At 46.2% G+C, this 24,481-nt stretch overlaps 1 protein-coding gene across 5 annotated transcripts in view; it reads left to right on the forward strand.

Moving 5' to 3' along the window:
* The window catches only part of LAMA3 (laminin subunit alpha 3), a 241,599-nt gene extending 218,715 nt beyond the window's left edge, over positions 1–22,884 (forward strand). For all 5 annotated transcript variants that reach the window (XM_082640137.1, XM_082640134.1, XM_082640135.1 and 2 more), the window contains 11 exons: positions 1,458–1,597; positions 3,017–3,148; positions 3,971–4,124; positions 8,212–8,381; positions 12,557–12,740; positions 14,943–15,083; positions 17,456–17,615; positions 17,731–17,861; positions 19,884–19,977; positions 21,223–21,342; positions 22,337–22,884. In XM_082640137.1, coding sequence (XP_082496263.1) covers positions 1,458–1,597; positions 3,017–3,148; positions 3,971–4,124; positions 8,212–8,381; positions 12,557–12,740; positions 14,943–15,083; positions 17,456–17,615; positions 17,731–17,861; positions 19,884–19,977; positions 21,223–21,342; positions 22,337–22,482 — 1,572 coding nt within the window. In that variant the 3' untranslated portion in view covers positions 22,483–22,884. The remainder of the gene's footprint in view (positions 1–1,457; positions 1,598–3,016; positions 3,149–3,970; positions 4,125–8,211; positions 8,382–12,556; positions 12,741–14,942; positions 15,084–17,455; positions 17,616–17,730; positions 17,862–19,883; positions 19,978–21,222; positions 21,343–22,336) is intronic.
* The last annotated feature ends 1,597 nt before the right edge of the window (positions 22,885–24,481 follow it).

Genomic DNA, 24,481 nt, shown 5'->3' on the forward strand with positions numbered 1-24,481 from the left:
CAAAACCAACAAAAATACCCCTGAAAAAGCACATGCCAACATTTAGATTGTGAGAGTGGCTTTTCCATCAGAGCAGGATGTTTTGACCCAGCTCTTTTGACACACACTCCTTGTTTCCTCTACCAAGAGTGGGGACACTTAGTACCCAATATACAAAACGGTCCAAAATAGGGGGAAGAATGGGCTTAGCAAAAGATGAGATTAAAAAAAAAAAAAAAGATGAGATCACTCCTGGACAGTGCAGGAACCCTTCAAATATCCTAGGAACACTGCCCTCAACTTCTTAATGGATTAGCTAAGGAATACATTTCAATTAGCCTTCTTTTATCCAGTTTATGATGAATATTGCCAATTGAAAAAAAAATCAACATAAAGTGAAATTGACAATGGCTATAACCACACACTATAAAAATTGTTTTAGGCTAAAAGCTCACTGACGAATCACATCTGGTTGAAAACTGCAAAAATCGTACATGGTAGGAAAAAAAATTAACAAAATTAAAATGACAACTGCTAAAACTACACACATTTTTAAAAATTAAGAATTGACAGAAAGAATCAAATCATCTTGCCAAACTTTGGATCTTCAGAGTTTGACCTTGGAAAATTGAACGTCCTAGAAATTAGGATCCGAAAGTAAAAAATTCATGACTGAAGAGAAGCTATCGTTGTAGTCATCTATGAAAAAAAATTGATGAATCAAGTCTTCGTTGTAAAAATGTATTCAGAAGAACATCGATGCTGATGAAAATAACTTCAGCAAAATGAAAGTGAAAATAGGAAAATTTAGAAATATTTTAACTGTTTTGTATAATTGATGGAGAAATTAAGGGACTTCCCTGGTGGTCCAGTGGTAAAGAATCTGCCTTCCAATGCAGGGGATGCGGGTTCGATCCCTGGTCAGGGAACTAAGATCCCACATGCCATGGAGCAACTAAGCCCGCCACGCCACAGCTACTGAGCTCATGCGCCACAACTACAGAGCCCACGTGCCCTGGAGGCTGTGTGTCACAACTAGAGAGAGAAAAACCCGCAAACCACAACTAGAGAGAAGCCCATGTGCCACAACAAAGAGCCTGCGTGCCGCAACTAAGACCCAACGCAGCCAGTCAATCAATCAATCAATCAATTAAATAAATAAAAATTTAAAAAAGGAATGCCTGGATCAATTTATTTAAAAAATTTGATGGAGAAATTAAGGTGGTTTATGAATGTAGGTCCATAAAATGCTTTTGACAGATTCGTCAGTGTTGGAATAATTTGCTTAAGATTTTTATATTCATAAACATGGAGTCCAAATATCCAAAAATAATCTTTAGATCAAAAGAGCAAAGTCAAAACATTGGGGTCAAAACATCCTGTGTACATAGTTTTGATCATATATTCAGTATTAATACATTCATAATCATTAACTGCGGATGGATTGCACTGATGGGTACGTTCTGTGATGATTTCAGGCAAGCAGCCTACAGGTCACCCTGGAAGATGGCCACATTGAACTGAGCCGCAGGGACAGCAGCAGCCCAATTTTCACATCTCCACAGACGTACATGGATGGTTTACTGCATTACGTGTCCGTAATAAGCGACAACTCTGGGTGAGTGGAATGGCTCATCTGCCAGAGCACGAAGAATTTTACTTTATTTCGTTTAATGGAATCTTCTAGTATCTTTTCTGAGAAATATTTGTCCTTAGCATTGACACTATTTTACTAGTAAATCTTGGCCTTCTTCCTGGTTTTATATCAATTTTCTCATTTAAAAAATCAACAGTTGGATGGATAAATAAATTGAGGTACATTCAAAATGGGAGAATGAGAATGAAAGATCTACAATTGTGCACGACGACACGGATGAACCTTGCACTAAAGCCTGAGCGAAACAGGTCACACGTGAAAGAGTTTGTCTCCCATGATTTCATTTATACAAAATTCAGAAGCAAGCAAAATCAATCTATTCTATCAGAATTCAGGATAGTGGTTACTCTTGGAAGGGGAGGAAGTCTAGAGATGAAAGGGAGCCCAGGCGGGGTGCCTGGGGTGCTGGCTGGTTCTGCTTCTGGCGATGTTGGTGTTTTCACATTTCAAAGATTCATTGAGCTGTGCACTTAAGATGTGTGCTTTCTGTACGTATATAGGCACACCTCGGAGATATCTGCAGGTTTGGTTCCAGAGCACCACAATAAAGCAAATGTCACAATAAAGCAAGTGTCACAGTAAAGCAAGCCACACAAAATTTTCGGTTTCCCAGTGCATATGAAAGTTATATTTACACTGTACTGTCTATTAAGTGTGCAGTAGCATCATGTCTTAAAAAATCCCTGATGTACATACCTTACTTAAAAAATACTTTGTTGCGGGCTTCCCTGGTGGTGCAGTGGTTGAGAGTCCGCCTGCCGATGCAGGGGACACGGGTTCGTGCCCCGGTCCAGGAGGATCCCACATGCCGCAGAGTGGCTGGGCCCGTGAGCCATGGCCACTCAGCCTGTGCATCCGGAGCCTGTGCTCCACAACGGGAGAGGCCACCACAGTGAGAGGCCTGCGTACCTCAAAAAACAAAAAAAATACTTTGTTGCTAAAAAATGCTAACCATCATTTGAGCCTTCAGGGGGTTGTGATCTTTTTGCTGGTGAAGGGTTTGAAATATTGTGAAAATTACCAAAATGTGACACCAAGACACGGAGTAAGCAAATGCTGTTGGAAAAATGGTGTCAATAGACTTGCTTGAGGCAGGGTTGCCACAGACGTTCAGTTTGTAAGAAACCGCAATATCTGCGAAGCATACTTTTAAAATGAAGTACAATAAAACAAGGTATGCCTGTAGAGTACTTTAATAAAAATGTTATGTGCAAAAAGAAACACGTGAAAAAAATTTAAACGCTCTTTAAAAATAGTTTAGTGAGTTATTTCAGGTAAAAGATTTTGAGTCTGAATCAAAGACACTCAGTTGCCCACCTGGCGAGAATCGTTTTCCACAGCTGTTCTCACTCCTGTTTTGTTTTCCTCCTCTTTTTTTAGGCTCCGGCTCCTCATTGATGACCAGCCTCTGAAAAATAACCAAAGGCTGCTAGGCTTTTCAAATTCCCAGCAATCCCTGCGTCTGGGCGGGAGTCAATTTGAGGGCTGCATCAGCAACGTTTTCATCCAGAGGTGGGTGCCGTTTTCTGTGCACGTACAGCTGATGAGAATGGCCTGCGACCCAGGGGACTTGTCATGGCGGGCTGCACGCCGCTCTCATCCCGCTGACTTTCAAGATGCCCTCTTTGGCACGATACACACATTAAAAGCAAACTAACTGAAAGCTTCTGGGCTCATCCTACCTTCGTAGGAGCAGCCTTGGAACACAACCTTGGAAAAGGTTTAATTAAAATTTACTTTCAGATTATGGCCTTTTTAGATAAGAGCAAAACTCTACCCTGGGCAGAGGGAGAGCCCGGGACTGGTCATGAACCTTAGGCAGCCTGTTACGAGCTTGTGAGCTGCCATCAGGGCTCAGCAATAATCATCAGATAAAGCAGATTTACCCGTGAGATCTTCCTACTGAAATGCAGTGAGATAAATCCTCCCACAAACTCACTTCTGAGGTTTCCTCTTGTTCACCGTCATTCTAGGTCATCCAGTGTCTGTGTTTGTCCTCTCTGCATATTTCATTTTCATATTTCTATGTGGCTCCCACTCCAAAGAACTATAATATTCTGGCTTTGCTGCAACACTGGCTGTTGAAGGCAATAAAAGTTTCCCAAGGCCTCCTGCTGCCGAGGCATGGTGCTGGATATTTAAGGGAAGGCAGAGGTGGGCACAGCACATTCTCATCCGCTGTGAGCCTAGTGTTTCCTCTAGATATCCTGTACGGGGAGGAGATGAAAGTTTACCCAGAGATCAGGACAGTAAGAATGTGTAGTTTTGAAACAAATCCTCCCCGCTAGTGCGTCTTCCTTGACATGTCAGCGTTTGTTTCTGCCCTCATTCCAGATTATCAGAGAGTCCCGAAGTCCTAGATTTGGCCAGTAAATCCACCAAGAGAGATGTGTCCCTGGGAGGCTGCAGTTTGAACGAATCACCTTTTCTAACGTTGCTTAAAGGGTCTACAAGGTTTAACAAAGCCGAGACTTTCAATATCCACCAGGTGAGTATCAAAAAGCCTTACCCTGGGTTTTGCTTCTTTCCAGATGATTCTCATAAGAGAGTCCTGCCTCACCGGAGATGTTGGGGAGGGAGGGATATAGGTCACCTGATCTGGTGGTGGCCAGTGTCTCCAGGAATAATGGGTCATCAACAATTGGATTACACCAAAAGGTCAAAGTGGTTTTTGTTTTAGCTTTTATTTTGTATCTTGAACGTCTGACAATTTTTGCAGTCATAGAACAAATAGAACCTTGACTGCGGTTTCTCAATGTCTGCAGCTGATGTCTTGCTCTTTTGACACTTCTGCTGTGTCTCCAGCAAGTACAATGATGGTCTCTAGGATACAGGGCTCATGACCCTTCTCCTGCCCACAGACACTCCTCTGCCTGCATCCTATGACAAGATATACACATGCCCCCAGGCCTTGCCAAGACCAGTGTGGCTTGACCTTGACTGCACATTGGAGACACCTGGGGAGCTTTTAAAATCCCAACGCTTGGGTTGCATTCCACTCAATTAAGTCAGATGCTCTTCGGGTAGGTCCAAGTGGCAGGAGTTTGTAAAGCTCCCGGGTGATTCTAGTGTATAGAACTAAGAGAGGCTGAAAGGAAAGGAAATTCCTTGTTTGGAGGAGTGCAAGCTTTGTCATACACTGAACACAGGGTTAGAACTTAAAAAATTCCTTGCTCTGCCTGAGGTCTACAATGTGACCTCCGCATACCTGAGGTTACAATTAATATGATTAATGGATAACACTGAATACCTCCAATGTGCCAGGTGCTACGCTGAGCTCTTTAAGTGGATTTTCTTACTAAATCCGCACGTAACCGTATAGGAGAAGTACTATTACCAGCCACATCTCACAGAAAAGGATGCTGTGGCTTAGAAAGGTGAGCAGTTTGCCCAGGCTCCCACAGATGGAAGGCAGAGTTGGAATTCAAACCCAGGCAGCCTGACCCCAAAGCCCAGGCCCTCTCGAGAGCAATGCACTTCCATTCAACCCACGTTTCACTTAACATCAATCACATGCTGCTTGTCTGCCAATATTTCTCCTGCTGCACAATGATTTGGGGAGATGAAGAGATAGTACATAAAAAGAAGTGTTTTATGCTTTAAGAAGAAATATATTTCATAAATCCCAAAGGGTTGTCATTTTACTCTTAGGAAAAGAACACCTTTAGACCTGCCCCCTCAGGAATGAAGTCATAGATTCATTTATTTCCCTGTAATGCTGAGAGTTACTGAGAGATTAAATTAGCACAGTGATGGTGGAGATGGAGCGAAGGAATGGATTCAAAGCTATATAGAAGATGGAATGTATGAGACTCATATAATAATTGAAGGTGGGCGGCAAGGGAGAGGTGGGAGTTAATATAATTCTGAGGCATCTGGATGGAGGGAGAAGCCAGTTATGAAGAGATGAAAAGGACAAGCCTTTGGAGGGAACGAGAATGAGTGGAGTTTGTGGCATATTGAGTGACAGGTGCCTCAACCACGTGGAAAGCTGGTGGGAGACTGTCAGGTGTCTCTGGGGGCCTCAGCAGAGAGAGTGGGACTGGGGCTATTGATGTGGGAGCCCCAGTGAATACACTGTATTTAATGTTCCCCCTGTTCCGTGCAAGCCCCCAGATTAGGTGGAATAAGACATTAATTCTGCCTCCAAAAGTCCAATGACAGAGACAAGGCAACCAAGCTTTGTGGTTAAGTACTGGATTTTGGTGTCAGACTTCCTGGCTTTGTCACTTACTACGTGTGTGATCTTGAATGATTATCTAACCTCCCTGTGGGTCTATTTCCTGCAGCGTAAATGAGGATGTAGAACAGTACGATCTCACGGTGTTGTGAGGGTTCATGAGGTAATAAATATAAAATGCGTGGCACGTGGTAGGCGTGCAATAACGATTAGCTGTTATCATTATTATGCACACTAATAACCTAAGTGAAGGGGACAAAACGTGCTACAGGAGTGGCACGCCAGGTATTTTCCTGCTACAGAGATCAGGGGGGTTCCTCTGGAGGAGGTGAGACAGAGACTGGGTCTGGAGCATGGGTTGAGTTTAGATGAGTGAATGTTGTTGCTAGTGAGCAGAAGCCCAAAGCTGGGAGGCAGGGTGTGGTGGAACACGCAGGTGTAGATGCTCTGCATGCATTCTCTATGATCTTCACAAGCCTTCACTCTCTCTCTTTCAGTTCCCACCACACCACTGTGAGAGCAGAATAGAATGCCAACTTTACACATCAGGAAATTGAGTCTCAGAGAGGTTAAAAGAAAAATTTGCCCAAGGGCACCCAGTAAGTAAACTGTAGAGTCAGAATTGAAACTCAGGGCTACGGGACCCCAAAGAATGTGCCCTTCATAGGCACTTGCTTAGGGGGAGGTAAGCTCAGAGTCCCATGCTGCAGCCGGATCAGACAAGCCTCAGGTGGCCTGATGTAATTTTGACATTTTTTCTGTAGTCAGTGTGAAGCCATTGAAAGGAGTGCTTTAAGCCATGTTTAAAGACTAATAAACTGGCAGCAGCCTATGGAATGGTTTGGCCTAGGAAAGTTCTACAGACGTAACATCAAACTGGCAAAGTACTGGAATGGTCCAGGCAAGACAGTCAGCAGCCTGACTTTCAGGTAGAGGGACTGGGAGTGAAAGGGAAGGAGTGGAAACAAAATATGTCCCGGAGATGAACAGTAGGACATGGACACAGAGCACGTGCAAGAGGCCAGGTAGGAGGGTGTCCATGATGACCGAGGTGTGAGGCCTGGGTGCCTTGAAGGATGATGCTACCATTAAGAGAATTAAGGAGAAGTTGGTACCAAGAGTGTCTATGAAAACTGTTCATCTTGATGTTACTGCTGCTGACACACAAGAATCTTTCAGGGAGGGAGTGGGCCCCACTGGTGTGAGCCCCCGGCAGGAAGCTCCTGGAGGATCCAGGTCTGGCTATGATTTTAAACAACTCACTTAACTTTCTGGTGATGGAACATCTCCACTCAGCAGATAACTGGTATTAAGTCTGCATCCCAAGCACCCTATCCAGGAATCTGGTCAGGTTGGAAAACCTGATCCTGAAGGAATCTGAATCTGTTAGGAAGATTTCAGCTGCTAGGGCTTAACCCTCTGTGGGGATCTATAGTGTCACATTAAGGGACAGCTTGAGGATGAGTGTGCTGCAGGCCTGGCCCACGGGACTGGGCTCTGCTTCCCCATAGCCATCCTGGCTCCATCCTGGCTGCATCCCACACAGTTTGGGGCTCCAGACAGGGCGTTCCCTCACCAGAAGCACAGATCTGTGGCTTTCTCTCTATTCTGGAAGGAAACATTTCTCAGAGGCCCCGCCCCTGACCACCTCTTAAGGCACATTGGCCAGGAGGGTGTCACATGCTCGTTCCTGAACCAATCCCCAGCAGGGAGAATTCCCATCACTGGCTTCCATGAATGGAGAGCCCCACTGAGCCCTGAGCCCCATGGGAGGGACTGTGGACCCCTCATCAAAATCTGGGCTTTGCAGCAGAGAAAAGAGGGGGAAGGGCTGGAGAGTCTCAGTTCCTTCCAACAACTTTTCTAGACTCATGTGATGTTTATTATGCTTGTTTTTCTGCATTAAAACTCATTCCTGTTAAAAAGTTCAAAGCATCGTCCAGGTCAGGAGAGACTTCTGTGTGTGGGTCAACTCTGAGGAAAGTGGGGACAGGCTGTGGTCCCCTCCTGTTCTCTGGGTTCTTTCATGGCCCTGATGCTAAAGCCCAAGTGAATGGCCTGGAGGGGAGATGGCAGCTTGGCGGCTCCAGGTCCGCTGTCTGTCTGTGTGGGCCTCAGTGCTGCTGGCCATCTGCTGGCCCTCCTGAGGGACACTGTGGTTCTTCCGAAGCTCCATGGAGGAGAGGTGCTCTGGGTATCCACTGGTCCTACGTATAGCAGACCTGTGTAGGATGGGAATAACATGCATCCTCCCCAAGGATGAATTCATCTCTATTGAATTCAGCTCTTAGGATCAAAAGTCAAAACTGAGCAACGCACTTAGCAAGATAGGCATTTTCCAACTCTTGCCCCTGATAATCAGGTGTCCTGATTTTTTGGTTTCTCTCCCACACAGCCATTGTGTGACACGCCAGCTGCCTCCCCAAGGAGCTTGAAGGTGAGGGGAGATGCCCAGTCTTGCCCACCACTTCCAGAGACCCAGGCCAGCCACGGAGCCCTCAGGTTTGGGGACAGTCCCACCAGCCACTTGCTATTCATGCTTCCCCAGGAGTTGCTGAAACCCAGGTATTATTTCATTTTCCTGTCCCAAGCCAACTCAGAATCTGATTCTACCCTAGGGCAGGCTAGCCAGCACGACAGCAGGCACCTGTCACCAATGAAGGGGGCACTACCACGTTTGCGAAAAGAGGTGCTGGCCTACCTGAGACACAGAGCCTGGGGGCCCGAGCCTGCTTCCTCCCCGCAGCTGGGAGGCACACATGACACACGCTGCTCAGAGGCTGAAACAATCAGCTCGGCTCTGGTTTAGAATTGACGGCGTTCTAAAAATAAGGCTGATATTTCTTTCCAAAGGTGCTATTTATTTCTATGATAAATCACCTTTCTTCTCCTGCATTATACAGTTAGAGGGAAATCATTCTTTTAGGAAGACTCGGTGCCAGATCCATCATTTTTAGAGAATACATTTGGATTTTTTGTGCTAACAAGTTGCATCTCTTTTGGGGAGGAGGGAATGAGCAGAGATATTAATTCTGTCAGAAAAATAAAAGGAAAACAAGGCTTGTCATTTTCATGTGATTCGAAGGAGACATAAATAAAAAGGTGCCCAAAATTCCTTTACGACTTCTCTACAGAGGCAGAATGGCCCAGCGGTCCAAAAGACCTGGCTTTAAGACCTTGGCTTTCAATCCACCCACTCAGCCACTTGCTGGCTGCGTGAACTCAGGCCACAGGCCAGTTCAGGTCCTGGGGATGCAGAGGTCAAGATGGGGTCAGATGTGCAACGGAGTTATTATTCCTGTGCAGAATAAAAGGGGGAGAGCAGGAGCTGGCAAGGAGAGCCTTCAGCTGAGACACAGGCCTGAGGCCTGTGAAAGGAGAGGGAAAGGCAGGCGTGGGTGGGACAAGCCTCAGACAGCAGGGAAGCTCCAAGGGAGTCAGGCAGGCCGGTGGGCATCACAGGCAAAAATCACCCTGTAGAAGAGTCCAGCGTTGGGCACGATGGCCCGGCTCTAGTTCTGTCGCTGAGCTCGGTGCTTGGCTGGGGGTCACCTGTGTGCCACTGAGGTTCTGAGAGCGTGGCAGCTGCGGGCTGCCAGGCCGCCATGCCCCTGCAGCAGGGTCTCCTGAAGGGAATTCTGAGCTGCAGCTCCACGGCCGCCGCAGGCTGCTGTTCAACTTTTCTAAGCCTCAGCTTCCTCTCCATAACCTTGGCATAATTATGCCTGTCTCACATGTTTTTGCAAATTGCCACACCTCTTCGAACCTCAGTTTTCTCACCAGTTAAGTGGGGTTGATAATGTTTCCCTTGCAGGGAGGAGAGGTCATTGCTTGTAATGAGCTGGCCCTTGGAGGTGCACTCAGTAAGCAAGTGCATGATTCACAGGCAGGTGTGAAGGCTGGAAAGGGGAGGGGCCGAGTTCTAAAGGAGACCCTCGGCCAGCTGCTGGCATCTCCAGTAGATCCATGGAAATTCTGGGGATCCCTGATTTGCCAAAACTGTGCTAGTCGGAGACAGACAGATGGCAGAAGCGGTGACCCTCTCAGCCCCTCCCGGGGCTGTTCCACTCCATATCACTGCTCTGTTGGTCAAGATGACCGTAACGACAACAGTCTCCCTGCAGATGCTGCCCACGCTGTCCTCTTCCTGGCCTCCCCACCCTCCGGCCCCCCATCTCTGCCGTCCCCCTCCCTCCGTGGCCCCTTTCTTACATCTTCTCTCAGCACATTCACTGTGGTGAGTCATCCGGCTTCTTCTGATGATTCGACCCCAGCATCTTCCTGTCCAAAACTGAATTATATATGAAAATGGAAAAACTAACATTCTTAAAGGAAAGCAGGAAAAAAATAATCCTTAGTAAATATAATTAAAAAATTATTTTAGTCCCCAGTATTGTAGCAACCAGAGTATATTTTCAGGATGTTGCAAGATTTGGACTATTCTATTATTCTCATTCTGGTTTCTATTCTAGAAACTTTTGGCCTCTCCTGTAAAACCCTGTACCACTATTTTAACCTCATGGTGAATGTATAAAAATGCTACTTTGCTCTCTGCCTTTCCCTCCTATCCTCTAGCAATAAAGACTCATAGCTACAGTGTCATATGCCAGGATTTGAAGCTACTGATGTCATTTTTGGGTGTTAGTCAGTTAGTCTTTTCTGAAAGAAAATTGCTTTAAGAAATAATTCTGGAAAGCAAATGTCAAGTCTAATAACCAAGCCCGCATATGTAAAGTACTTTCATTCTATAGCAAGTTCTACTGTCCTCCTTAAATTGGCTAACCCTCGTTCTCCAAACCTCCGCACTAATACACAGCTACACCAAGAGAAATACTGAGCCGTGTCACCATTGGGTTGGTTTAATTTCACAAATATAGATTTCTTTTGCATTTTGAAGAACTATACCCTCAAGGAAACTTGCAGATCTGAAGAATGAAAGTGCATGTCCGTGTTTGCCCAGCCTCACGGTATTAAAAAGCAAACAGATGTAACAGTGTAATTATTTCTTCCACTTCCTGATTCTGCCTCCGCATTTTCCATTTGCCATTTAATTCAATTCAGTAACTGTTTCTTGAGGGCCTCCTGTGTATCATGCACTGGGGATACAGCTTTAAGCAGGATAGACCCTGTTCCTGCCCTCTGTCTGGTGTGCACTTGGACACAAACCACAAGGAATGGGTGATGACAGCTTTTTTTTTTTCTTTCTTTTTTTGGCTGCGCCATGTGGCATGCAGAAACTTAGTTCCCCAACCAGGGATGGAACCCATGCCCCCTGGAGTGGTAGTGCAGAGACTTAACCACTGGACCACCAGGGAAGTCCCTGATGGTAGCCTATTGACACCCATATCTCCCATTACCTTTTCCCAGTACACTTTTAGGCACCCCCTCAGGCACCTACACACCACAAACCACTCAAAGAATGAACCATCCATTGCTGCGTTCCCAGTGCCCACCATGGTGCCTTGTACATACAGCCCACTCATTAAATATTTGTTGAATGAATGAATAAATGGATGGATGGATGGATGGATGTGAGTTTTCATAGAAAGTAAAGCTTGCTTAGCCACATGTACCTATGATATGTAACCATCATGCAAAGGAATATTAACTTTCACTCTCTGCTTTTACTGCATGATGCTTGCTTAATTCCTGTTCCACCATAGATGAGGTATTAAGGTCCGAGAAACGTTAAGGGTAGGTGGGAGAAGGTGGATCTGGACTTCTGTGCCACTGTGTTAAATATGTCTTACGGGAGGAAAATGCTTACCCGATGCTTAAATCAAATCCTTGTTATTCAAGTTGCCCCCCGACTTCTCCTCATGACTTTCCTCTCCCTGCATGTATACAAAGTAGAAAGCATATTCACTGGGTTTAACAATCGAGGCTGCTTGGTGAAATAAGCCAGTTGCAAAAAAGACAAATACTGTGTGATTCCACTTCTATGAAGCACCTAGAATAGTCAAATTGATAGAGACAGAAAGCAGAATGGTGGTTACCAGGTGCTGGTGGGAGGAGAGAATGAAGAGTTGTTGTTTAATGTGTAGAGAGTTTCAGTTTTACAAGATGAAAAGAGTTCCGGAGATTGGCTGCACAACAGTGTGAAGGTACTTAGCACTACTGAACTGTACTCTTAAAAATGGTTAAGATGGTAAACTTTATGTTTGGTCTATTTTACCATAATTTTCTAAAATGTAGATTTTTTTTTTTTTTTTTTTTTGGTACGCGGGCCTCTCACTGTTGTGGCCTCTCCCACTGCGGAGCACAGGCTCCGGACGCGCAGGCCCAGCGGCGATGGCTCACGGGCCCAGACGCTCCGCGGCATGTGGGATCTTCCCGGACCGGGGCACGAACCCGTGTCCCCTGCATCGGCAGGCGGACTCTCAACCACGGTGCCACCAGGGAAGCCCTAAAATGTAGATTTTTTTTTTAAAGTAAGGCATCTTCCTTCTTGCCATGTGCTGGGACTTAACGCCACTAGCTGAGTTTGTCATAAAACTTCCTCTTATCTCCCAATATGGTAAGGAAATTATACAACAAAACTTTTAGCAGCTGAAATACAATGGCTTTTAAAAATTCCCAAAGAGATGGGCCGTTTGATCAAGAAGTGCCTTAGTTTATTCATTTAAATAATGAGGTTGTAGGGTTTTGTTCCTCACTGTCTCTCCCAGCTGTGGAGATTTGAAGAAACACTAAAAACCTCTTATTTTCCATCTTCGCCTTTTGCTTTCTTTTCCCCACAGGTCACAGTTTGCTGTGGACTTGCAGACAACGGCGTCCAGAGGGCTCGTGTTTTACACAGGCACTAAGAACTCCTTTATGGCTCTTTATCTTTCGAAAGGACGTCTGGTCTTTGCACTGGGGGCAGGAGGGAAACAACTGAAGCTCAAAAGCAAAGAGAAGTACAGTGACGGGAAGTGGCACACGGTGAGAGCTGGGGCTGTCCTAGAACCTCTGCTGGGGCCAAGTTCACTGCTGAATAGCTGAAGGCGGGAGTCTCAGCGTTCTTCCCGACAAGAGGGCACAAACACTGGGAGAGCTCATGGGGTCAGAGGCACTGAGCGCCCCAGCGCCTCAGCCCCAGAGACTCCTGCACATGCCGTGTGTGGATGACATCCTAAATGCCAAAACAGACTTTCCTCCCTGCTTCTTTACCCGCCACCCCCAACCCCCCATGCACCTCCCTGGGCTGCACCACTCCCCTTGCCTATTCCCACCCTTTGCTCCCTGGACCATTTCTCTCCTTCAGGACAGTTTCCAGTCTCCAGGCCCCCTGTGAGTCTGGAATGCCTTCTCTGTAGCCCAGGTGTAAGCACCCACATCCCTAGCATCTGAGCTCTTGCCTGAAGGCATCCCAGGGTTAAAGAAATACAGTTTAAGGCAAGAAGGGACCTATATATATATTTTTTCTGATGAGGGAATTGGAACTCAGAAAACTTAAGTGACTTGACAAGTTACACTCACTCAGTCATTCAACAAATATGTAATAAGCTGCCATCCTGGAGCACGTAAACAAAAAAATCCCCAACATAATGTCAGCTACTGCTTTGAGAAAACACTAAAGCAAGGTAAGGAAGTGGCCGAGTAGGGAGACTGTTTCAAATAGCGCAGTAAAAGAAGGCCTCCTCCAAGAGATGACAATTATATAAAGTTATAGGAAGGATTTCCAGGTAGAGGGAACAGCAAGTACAAAGACCCTAAGTTAGGAATTAGCTGAATGAACAGAACAGAAAGGATAAGAAGTGGGATTCAAGAGTGAGGCAGGGGGACTTCCCTGCTGGCACAGTGGTTAAGAATCCACCTGCCAATGCAGGGGACACGGGTTCGAGCTCTTGTCCAGGAAGATTCCACATGCTGCGAAGCAACTAAGCCCGTGCGCCCCAACTACTGAGCCTGTGCTCTAGAGCCTGTGAGCCACAACTACTGAAGCTCATATGCCTAGAGCCCATGCTCTGTAACAAGAGAAGCCACCGCAATGAGAAGCCAGCGCACCACAATGAAGAGTAGCCCCCACTCGCAACGACTAGAGAAAGCCCATGCACAGCAACGAAGACCCAACGCAGCCAAAAATAAATAAATAAATTAAAAAAAAAAGAGTGGGGGAGGCCCAGGTCATTTAAGCATTGAAGGCCAAGGTGAGGATTTGGGATTTTATTCTGAGTCTCTCTGAAGCTTTTAGAGAGTCTAAAACTAAAAAAGCGTTACACAAACAGATTGATATTTTCAGAACCCTCTTTAGCTAAAGTGTCTAAAAGGGAGTAAAAATAGAAGTAAGTAGACCAGATGGATGCTGTTGCCTTTGGTTCAAGAGGCTGAGGTAGAGGGGGAGAGAGTAGACCACCCAGGATGTGTTCTAAAGGCAGAGCCAAGAGGGTTGGCTGATGGAAAGAGGAGTCAACATCAAGTCCTGTGATTTGGGACCAGTGATTGGGTCAATAGTGGAACGTTTGCTGAGAGGGAGAAGATGGGCAGGAGGTGGGTGTCGCTAGGCAAGAGTGGGAGCTCTGTTGTCAACATCCTGCGCTTGAGCTGCCTATCAGACATTCAAGCCCAGGTGTCCGTAGATAGTAGAGGCCAGAGGTCACAGCTGGGCATCTACACTGGGGAGTCATTAGTGAATAGTCTCATAGCCATGAGGTGGTGGAGTCCACACCAGAGCCCAGGGATCCCGACTTTTAGCAAAGAGTTTAAAACACTTGATCCTCTTGTTGGAAGAGGAGTAGCCATTGGCCCCTTGCTCCAGGACCCCTGCTCAGAGGAGCAAGTGACTTTCTCCCGTCTCAGCTCTGTACACTCTCTTCCTTCCTCTCTGTTGCATGGATGTCTGTTTATTTATGATCCTTTGGTTCTTCAGTTATTTATCTTTTGTATAAGTTTCCAGTCACTTATATATTTTTGTTCACTTCTGAGAAATCTTTTTTTAGTTCATGTTTTAAGCTCACTGTTTAATATCTGACATAATCTCACAAAATGATGATGATGATGACACTGTGGAGAAAACTCTGATTTTTCAAAGCTACTTGAAGGGACAGAAAAAGTTTAAAAAACAATTTCCTGTGACCACTAATAAACTACAGTGCCAGTTGTCAAAGGTAAGAATACGATTAACGTATTTTCTTTATCCTTAAGGTGGCATTTGGGCAAGATGGAGAAAGGGGGCGCTTGGTTGTGGATGGTCTGAGGGCCCGGGAGGGAAGTTTGCCTGGAACTTCCACCGTCAGCCTGAGAGGACCAGTTTACCTGGGATCGTCTCCATCAGGGAAACCAAAGGTAAATAGTTATGCTTCAGAGCCACAGATAAGAACAAGTTTCCCTATAAGCTTTATAATTATACCATATATTCAAGGATATCAAAATACTTTAAATTATTTTAATAACTGAATCTGTATTTTAATGTTATTTGGTGACTGAAATAAAATTATCTCAAGAACCAAACTTGGGGAAAATTTGGGCTAAGGAGAAAGTCACAAGTCTGTCTGTCCCCAAGAAGGAGGGGTGCGTACCAGGATTTGTCAGGTTCAAAGGCTCCGATGGGACCGTGGCCCCAGGGTGGCGTTCTGTGGGTGCCCTCCCCCTGTCTTCTCCACGTGGCCAGAGGGCTCACTGCCCCTGATTACTTGGCGTGGCTGAACCCGCCTGTCACTCTTCTCCCAAATTTGCCTTTTTTGCCCACAAAGTGAAGATGGGCCGTCAACAGCTCCGGCCCAGGAACTGTCCTCCTCCGAATGCGCTGCCAGGCGCTGAGTCCCTCCTGCCCCTTCCCACTCCGCTGGTGCCCATTCTGGTGTGATGTGTGCTAGCAGCTGGGGGGAAGGGCCGAGACTCAAATCTGGGCCAGAAATGGACGTAAACAAAGCAGGTCACTTCTGCCAGCGTGGATTCTAGGCGGTCAGGCTAACCTGGCCTTGACCTTGGTGTCTCCACAGGGCTCAGCCTGGCCCACTTGAGTTTTGCACTGTGGTTTGGGCCAAAGCCCCAGCAAGTCAAAGTACTGTTTTACTTTGTTGTATGTAATAACTTTTGTATATGTATCATAAATAATATATAACATAGTATAGTATATGTATTATGGTCTCTAATGCATATATAACGTATAACATATTAATAATTGCTCAAGAGGATACTCAGTGTTTACTTCTCTGCAACCTCTGTACCTTTTTCCCTCTCAGAGAAATCACAGGATCGGGTAGTGATTCAGGGCCACAATTTGGGTGCTCTTTTTTTTTTTTGTGGTACACGGGCCTCTCATTGCTGTGGCCTCTCCCATTGCGGAGCACAGGCTCCAGACGTGCAGGCTCAGCGGCCATGGCTCACGGGCCCAGCCGCTCCGTGGCACGTGGGATCCTCCTGGACCGGGGCACGAACCCGTGTCCCCTGCATCGGCAGGCGGACTCTCAACCACTGCACCACCAGAGAAGCCCTGGGTGCTCTTCTGACTTGGGTAAATCACACTCAACATCCTAAAATCTGAGACAATCAGTAGCGCCCCATTTACAACATCCTTTACAAGCAAGGTCCTATTCGCAGCCTTCCTTCAACCTGAGGGTGCAAACCACTGAATACCCTCCTCCATGTCCTTTCAAAGGGCAGGCAACATCCAATCAACCAGTGGCTGCCTCCAAATACCAAAACCTGCAGCCAGTCTTTGGTGATTCCGTGTTGGGTTATGACGTGAACTGGAGAGCCGGAGCGTGGTGTCAGATACAGACTCTTTGTTATACATGATGGCAAATCTGAAGAAACTAACATTTCTTAGGGGCCCCAATCAGTACTTTATTGTTGACGCTGACACCACATGCATCTATAATACCACTAGATTCCCTTTAAATTATCATGTCTTGCATCCATCGTGTACGATTCTAGAGTCCTAAAGGCATTTACTCCAGAAGGGAGTAGAGGGATTTTGTTCAGCGATTTATTAACTTTTTTGAGAATTTTATGAAAGCTATAGCCCCTTTCTCCAGGAAAATACAAAGACATCTGGTATATAATTTAAGGGATCAGAGAACCCCAGAAGCTCATCCCTGAGCCCCAGGCCAGCTCTAGGCAGCCATGGGGGCTCCACGCAAGCCCCCTGATCCCGCACCCTGTGTCTGATCTTAATCCTGTGACATTCATGATTTGTTGATGGTGCACTGGGCCCAACAGTGTAGGGAGCTTTTTTACACTTCATTATTTTAGGAATGTTTTGGCCTCTTTTTTCAGCCAGCCGCCCTGCATTAAGCTATCACACAGGCTCATGAAACCCTAAGAAGTATTTTGTACCTGCAAAGAGATGGTGAGATCTGTGAACAGCAAGGTGGAAATATCCCCTGTTGCAGCTCTGACTGTGGCCCAGGGTCAAGTCACCCTCTGTATTCTTGTTTCCACACTAGGTAGCCATCTCCACTGCCCCTGCCCTTGGTTTGGTGGCACCTTCAAACTTCGACCACCCACCAAACACCTGGTATCTGGGTTTTTTGGCACCGTGGAGGGAGCCAAAATGGAGCCAGTCAGGCCCACCTGACTCTTGGAAGCAGGATGGATGAATCCCCCTCCTTCCTCCTTTTTTGGACAACTGCCCCTGCCCTTAACCTTGGCTGCGCATGGATTTCTGGGAGTTGTGGGTAATACAGTTTGCTTTCTCTTCTGCTTGGTTGCAGACCCTCCCCCAAAACAGCTTTGTGGGATGCCTGAGGAACTTTCAGTTGGATTTGAAACCCCTGGACACGGCTTCTGCAAGCTTTGGGGTGTCTCCCTGCTTGGATGGCTCTTTGGAGAAAGGCATCTATTTTTCTCAAGAAGGAGGTCATGTCATCCTAGGTAAGGAGCAGTTTGGAAGACTTTATATCTTTATAGCTTTGATTCTGAAGAACTCTTATCCTTTTTTTGGAATTATGATGTTTAAACTATTATTTGTTTATTTTTGTTTTGAAAGCTAACTCCGTGCTTTTGGGGCCAGAATTTAAGCTTGTTTTCAGCATTCGCCCGAGAAGTCTCACTGGAATTCTAATTCACATCGGAAGTCAACCTGGGGAGCACTTATGTGTTTATATGGAGGCAGGAAAGGTGTGTAGCTGTCGGATGACATGGGAAGGGTGTGTGAATTTATATTAGAACCAGACTCCACTTCTGGAGACCATGGTAGGTGGAGTTATGGTAGAGAGTGGAATCCAATCTTGTATTTAAGAGGCCTGACTTCAGGGCTAACTTACCCTTTTCCTTAAGTAATTTGGTCATCATGTTTTCTGTTCTTCATTTTTAAAATTGGGCAAATTCAAACAAGTTGGGCTGAATTCCAGCTCCACCACTTAGTTATAGGGCCCTTGGGAAGTTACCTAACCTCTTTCAGACTCAATTTCTTTATCTTTACAATGTGGAGAATGATGCTTATATTTAAGGGCTTTTGTCAAGAGAAGAGAAGCTGCCATATACTCAATAAATGTTCATTTTTCTCACCTCCCCTTCACGCTTGTCACACCTCTACTTTTATTTATAAGGGCAGCACCAGAATTCATGGGATGGATTTTCTCACCAGCCGTCTACACCATGTCACACCCTTGTCCCTGCCCCACATCCGCTGGGTCAGTTTCAGATTTCCTTTATCCTCTCTACACAGCTCACCAAGCCCTTCTGGTCCCTGCAGCCAAGCTGGCCACAGGGTCTCCCCCCAGCCTTCCTTTAGCTTTTCATGGCTTCCTTCTTCAGCCATGTGCTTTTGCTGCTCCATCTTTCCCATTGCTCACAAGCCTACTCAATATTATGTTCACCACCAACTTTTAATCTCTTTCCTTTTCAAAACAATCTCTTTCAAACCAAATCCTTCCAGGAAGTCTCTCTTAGTTAAGGCCTTAAAGCAGAGATTGATAATATAGCATTTTCTTTTACCTTCATCCTTCCAGTTTATTGAATGTGAGGGAAAACTCTCAGAATAAAATACAGTAGTCAAAACTCTTGGACACTTTTTTTTTTTTTTTTTTTCTTTTTGCGGTATGCGGGCCTCTCACTGTTGTGGCCTCTCCCGTTGCGGAGCACAGGCTCCGGATGCGCAGGCCCAGCGGCCATGGCTCACGGGCCCAGCCGCTCCGCGGCATATGGGATCCTCCCAGACCGGGGCACGAACCCGTATCCCCTGCATCGGCAGGCGGACTCTCAACCACTGCGCCACCAGGGAGGCCCTGGACACTTTTTATTTAAGTTACAGCTTTAAGTCTGAGCAGGCCTCTTGCGGGCCCGAGAAGCAAAGAACTACGCTTAATGGTGGTTCAGACAAAGCTGACTTTTCAGGGGAGGGGTTGGGGAGCGTCTTTGGTGAGAGCTTCTGGATAGGAAATAATCCCCCCAAAACGAAATCAAGACCTGATAACCTTCCTAACAGCTGTGACACCGTTTAGCTTGAAAATTGCCGGAGAAAAGGCTGCACTGTCTGCTTACATGCAAATTAGATGTAAATTATTTATCAACATGCTTATTTTAGTCCTCTCATTTCATTGACCTTGATTCAGCCCCTGGAGAATCCTGGCCCAGAGTGGGAATGCGGGATTCTGCACAACAGCACGTTGAGTGCCTGACCCCTGACACATGCCCAGTGCAAACTCAGTCAGTTAGCTTGCTGAATTCCTTGGACGAGAACCCTCTTGAAGTCCTGCGTTCGTGGAATTATTATAATTGGCTGCCCCCTGCAGCTGGATGTCGGCCTCAGCCAACGTTTTTGCCTTCCAAGTTGTACCCGTCCTCCTAAACATAGCTACTGTTACACGCTACTAACTAAGGCAGCTCTTCGATGCTAATCAGTAACCTTTGAGTCGGGCCTGATGGGACTGGGGTAGGGAGTTGGCGGGAAAGGCTCCTTACCTTTGGCAGTAACTCCAGGCCAGGCCCTGGGTTTGCAGCTCGCTTGCCTGGAAAGGGGTGCAACAGAGAGATTTCTGCAAAGCCTTAGTCCCTCTATGGCCACCTGGTGCGGGAGGGTGTACCCATATTTCAAATGCTCTTGGGCGGTCAGGGTGCAAGGGCTGGGAAGGGAAGATGGCAGGAAGTGGGCTCCACCTGCCTTTCTGAAGGAAATAGGAAAATGCATGTGTGTTTCAGGTCACGGCCTCTGTGGGCAGTGAGGCAGGTGGGATCCTGACATCGGTCACACCAAAGCAATCTCTGTGTGACGGACAGTGGCACTCAGTGACAGGTATGACGTCCAGTAGCCTATTGTTCACAGACGGAAACAGTCTCCCTTTCCATCTGGACTCGAACATCCCAAACGCTCCCTCAGTTCATCCATCCATTAGCGTCTGACCAGGGTCAGCCCACCACGTTAAGGTGCTGGGAACATGTCTATTCTCAACTCCAGTCATATTTATGTAATTCATGGCTCCAGTTCTCCATAACACACTGAGGTTTTTTTGGGGGGGGTGGGGGGTGGAACCCAGCAAACTGATAAGCTATGTTTGTTTTCAAGGTAGCATAACATTGGGATTGAGATTTTGGCTCTGAAGTCAAAGAGAACACAGGTCAGGTCTAAGTTCCAGCCCTGTGAGACCTTGGGCAAGCTACTTAGTTTCTCTTTATCTTCAGTTTTCTCATCTGTACAATGGAGGTAAAAATAGTGTACACCTCCCAAGGTTGTGAAAATGAATGGGATAATGCGTGTGAAGTGCTTAGCAGTGTCCAGTACATACTAAGTGCTCAGTAAATATTTGCTCTTACTATCGGTAAAGTTCATTGTTGGGTTGTTTTTTTCAACAACATTTAATATTAATGCCAACGATTTAGACAAACCACTGGATGGGGAACAGGCATAAACTCTCAAGTCGAATCTGCTATTTTAGGAATAACTTGAGCATACACGTTTGGAGATATATTAACCTGTATTGGCTAAAATATCTTTTGTTAAAAGTAGCTGCCTCTTGGCTAATTTGAAAGCTAACTGCATTGCAGTTGGTTAAGATTGTTGACGCTGGAGGATTTTTCTTTGGGAGGGTCAAAAGCCACTGTCTTTGGAGTCTGTTTTCAGCAGTCAGTCAGTGTCTTCTTGGAAGGAACCAGAGATCATGTGAAATAAGCCCTGGCCTCTGGAGACAGGAAACCAGGGCTTGAATCCCAACTTGTTTAATTTATAACCAAGCCATGTTGCCAAGCTCCTCAATGATTGAGGGTCACAGTCTCTTATCTGAGAAACGAGAGTGATGATATCTTCCTCACAGATTCATTTTAAGGATTAAATTCTATAATATATGTGGAGGCACCTAAACAGCACCTGGCGGGGAGAAATTAGTTGAATTTGTGTTTAGGTTGACGGAATTCCTGCGAGCCGCGCTCCCTCAGGTCCAACAGGAGTGAGTGAGAAAGAAGCCGATGATGATGCACGGTGTAGACATTATACAGTGGGCAGGGCTCTCAGGTGATAGACCTGACCTGCTTTCTTTCCCTGCAGTCACCATAAAACAGCACATCCTGCACCTGAAACTGGACGCAGACTATAGTTCCACCGCTGGACGGCACCCCGTCCCCACTGCCCGCACGCGGGAGCATCTGCACATTGGAGGTGTCCCAGGTAACTCCTGTGCTGACTTCTACACCCATGTTGTCCCATGTCAACTCTTAACATCTCCATCTTAACCCGTGGGTGGGGGCATCACATTTGTTGGGTTATCAGCAGGGCAGCCATTGGCTGGACCGTGTAGACAGTGAGACTCTTTCTCCAGCTTGTGGGGAAACCCGAGTGCCAGCAACAGAACGTTTCCCAGCAGCCCAGGCCACGTGGCTGCTGCTTTCTCTTGTCCCAAGCCCATAATTTATAAGCCTCTCCTAAGAGGCTGCATGAACCTAGAAGCCTGATATCATAAAGAATCAGAAAAGGGCCTGAGAAACTGGTCTCTCCCCTCCAGGCACTTAGTTTTGGTGACTTATTAAGCTTTGTGGGGGAATCAGGCAGGGTGAGATGGAGTCAAGTTCAAGACTGGAATTTTGCCTGGAAAGAGCCTTGTCAGCCTTCGTTGATTTATGTGCCTCCAAATGGTCTGGTTGTTAATGTTATAGGTCTTCCATGACCCATGAAAAGCACTAGAGTTCAGAGTCATTATCTATTGATTTGGGCTGTGGAATCTCCTTCTCTGAAGGATGTGCAGAGTAGCCTCGTGGCTGACCTTTCACAGCAGGGGGTGTGCTGGGTGCCTGCTTAAAGCAGGAGAGGACTGGGTGGACTGAGAGCCTGGATCCCTTAAGCTCTAATAAGACCGTTTCTTCCGTTTCTTTCTTTTCTTTTCTTTTCTTTTTTTTTGCTGTATGCGGGCCTCTCACTGTTGTGGCCTTTCCCGTTGCGGAGCACAGGCTCCGGACGCGCAGGCCCAGCGGCCATGGCTCACAGGCCCAGCCGCTCTGCAGCATGTGGGATCTTCCCGGACCAGGGCACGAACCCGTGTCCCCTGCATCAGCAGGCGGACTCTCAACCAGTGCGCCACCAGAGAAGCCCAAGACCGTTTCTTAACGGAGTGCATTCACTTGACAGTATGAATGAGCCATCAAATGCCTCTCCTTTTGCCTTTCAGCTACTTTGAAAACCCTGAAGCTTCCCGTGTCGAAATCCTTTTTTGGCTGCCTGAAGAATATTCAAGTCAACCACATTCCTGTCCCTGTCACTGAAGCTGCAGAAGTTCGGGGGACTGTGAGTCTCAGTGGCTGTCCTGACCACTAACTAAACCCATCACAAGGCAGGGAAGTTCACCTCCGGAAGTACTGATTACCCAATGCCCCTCCCTCTCCCCTCTCAAGGTCGTTCTTGACTTAAGACACCATCCCGATGGGTTTATTAGCAAATCTCATTTTTAATTCCAACCACACATACCCATCATTTTGGCATTCAGTGCTACATATATATTTTGCATAAAAATCCCATTTCTTGAAGAGGATGAACAAATCCTTATGTGCTTCTGGTAATATCATTTTCCACTAAAAGTTTGATGTCTTTTAAAGAACATTATTTTCCACTTGTTAAAAAAAATAAATATCTTTCAAAGCACTTTAAAAATACAAAAGTTTTACATGTGTTAAGATGTTATAATTTATGGGGTTAAATAAATGCAGTGTACTCTTCAAATTATGATGTTTTATTCACATAAAATGATTGGCTTGCTGGTCATTTTTAATTGTATTAATTCTTCAGCACCTGTTCAATGTGCTATGTACAATGCAGTTTTCTACAAATAATTACCAAGCACATGCTGGTGAGGTACTGTGTGTGCTCAATGTTGGATCTACAGTCAAGAAATATGCAATCCAATCGGGGAGACACATACTATTCATAAAATAGTAAGTAACAAAGTGAATAAATGAACCTGTAACTCCACTTGGCTTCCCACATACAGTCTGCTACCAACTAAGTCTAGATTATGATTATCAATTCCTTGAGGGCAAAAACTGTCTAGTAGAGGAGCTGAGATGGATGTACTGTATATACTATAATTAAAGCTTTGCATGAGAAGCTAACAGAAGTCAATGGGAAGTAGGAATCTAGTTTTATCTACAAAATAATGAACCATGTACTAGACCAATATTATTACCCAGCACCACTCTCACTAGCAAAGAAGGCTATCCAAGCACTTCTGTATCTCCTACATAGCATTTGTTCATCAGGATTAAAACGACAATTCTAAAATTTGGATGTAGTAATCCTATGTGGTATTCTTACAGCTACCTGCCCTCCACCTCCAGGAGGGAAACTGAGGCACGTTCCCTTCAAGCCAGTGCTCTTTTATGACCCTCACACTGCAGTCTCGTGGGCATGCTTTCTACCTGCCATACCTATGCAAACATGAACCGTTCTCCTGGACAGGTAGCAAGGTCCCTATCACAGGGGGTATTCAACAGAGGCTGGTTGGTGGGCTTTAGGGATGCTATGCTGGGTCAGAGGCTGAATTTCATGACCTTAAGTCATGTGCTTTCCAAAATCATTGATTTTCAAATGAAAATTCAACCAGGTGATGACCACCCAGACCCTGAGTCTGTGTGAAGAACATCCATTTCACCTGCCTTTGGCAGGTCTACACTAAATGGCTGATTCTCTGTTCCGGGTTCCTGGTGTTGACTTAAGTGAATCTACAGAGTTATTCATGAGTACTTCCCAGATTCATTTTAAAGGGGCAGTTGAGTCTTCATTAATACCACTGCTCTTCCCTCCATTTTGTGGTGGCTGAAAGAACAGCTGTCCCTCTGCATTTGCTGAATATAATCCCAGCCACCAGAAGGCAGCAGAGGGTGTCACAGATGGAGTTTGAGACCCAGAGCCCTCAGCGTGGCTCTTCTCAGATTGTAAATGTCTGTTCTCTGAAAGGAATGCTACAGCTCCCCACCTGGACCCTCACGGGAATTATGTGTAAACCGTGAAGTGCATATAAATATCATCGCTATTATCTTCCTCCTGGCTCACAGCCTATTACAAATTGGGCTGACCTTGGGGTGAGAGGCTTAGGGGTCAGCAGGATCACCGGTGGTTGACCCTGACCCGTTCATGACGCCTCCACAGTTGGTGTCATTCTGGTCCAGGCGAGTGGGGCCTGGATTGTGAGAAAATCAACTCACATCTCCCGAGGTGACAGTCACTTCAGGGGCACCCAGGGACTATGGAGCAATCGTGTGCCTTCATGGGCTGCCTCCTTCACCTCTTGACCCCATTCCTCAGGATGTAGAGTGGTTGG

The sequence above is a fragment of the Mesoplodon mirus genome (assembly GCF_964341445.2).
Source record: "Mesoplodon mirus genome assembly, chromosome: 13".
In the NCBI taxonomy this organism is placed as follows: domain Eukaryota; kingdom Metazoa; phylum Chordata; class Mammalia; order Artiodactyla; family Ziphiidae; genus Mesoplodon; species Mesoplodon mirus.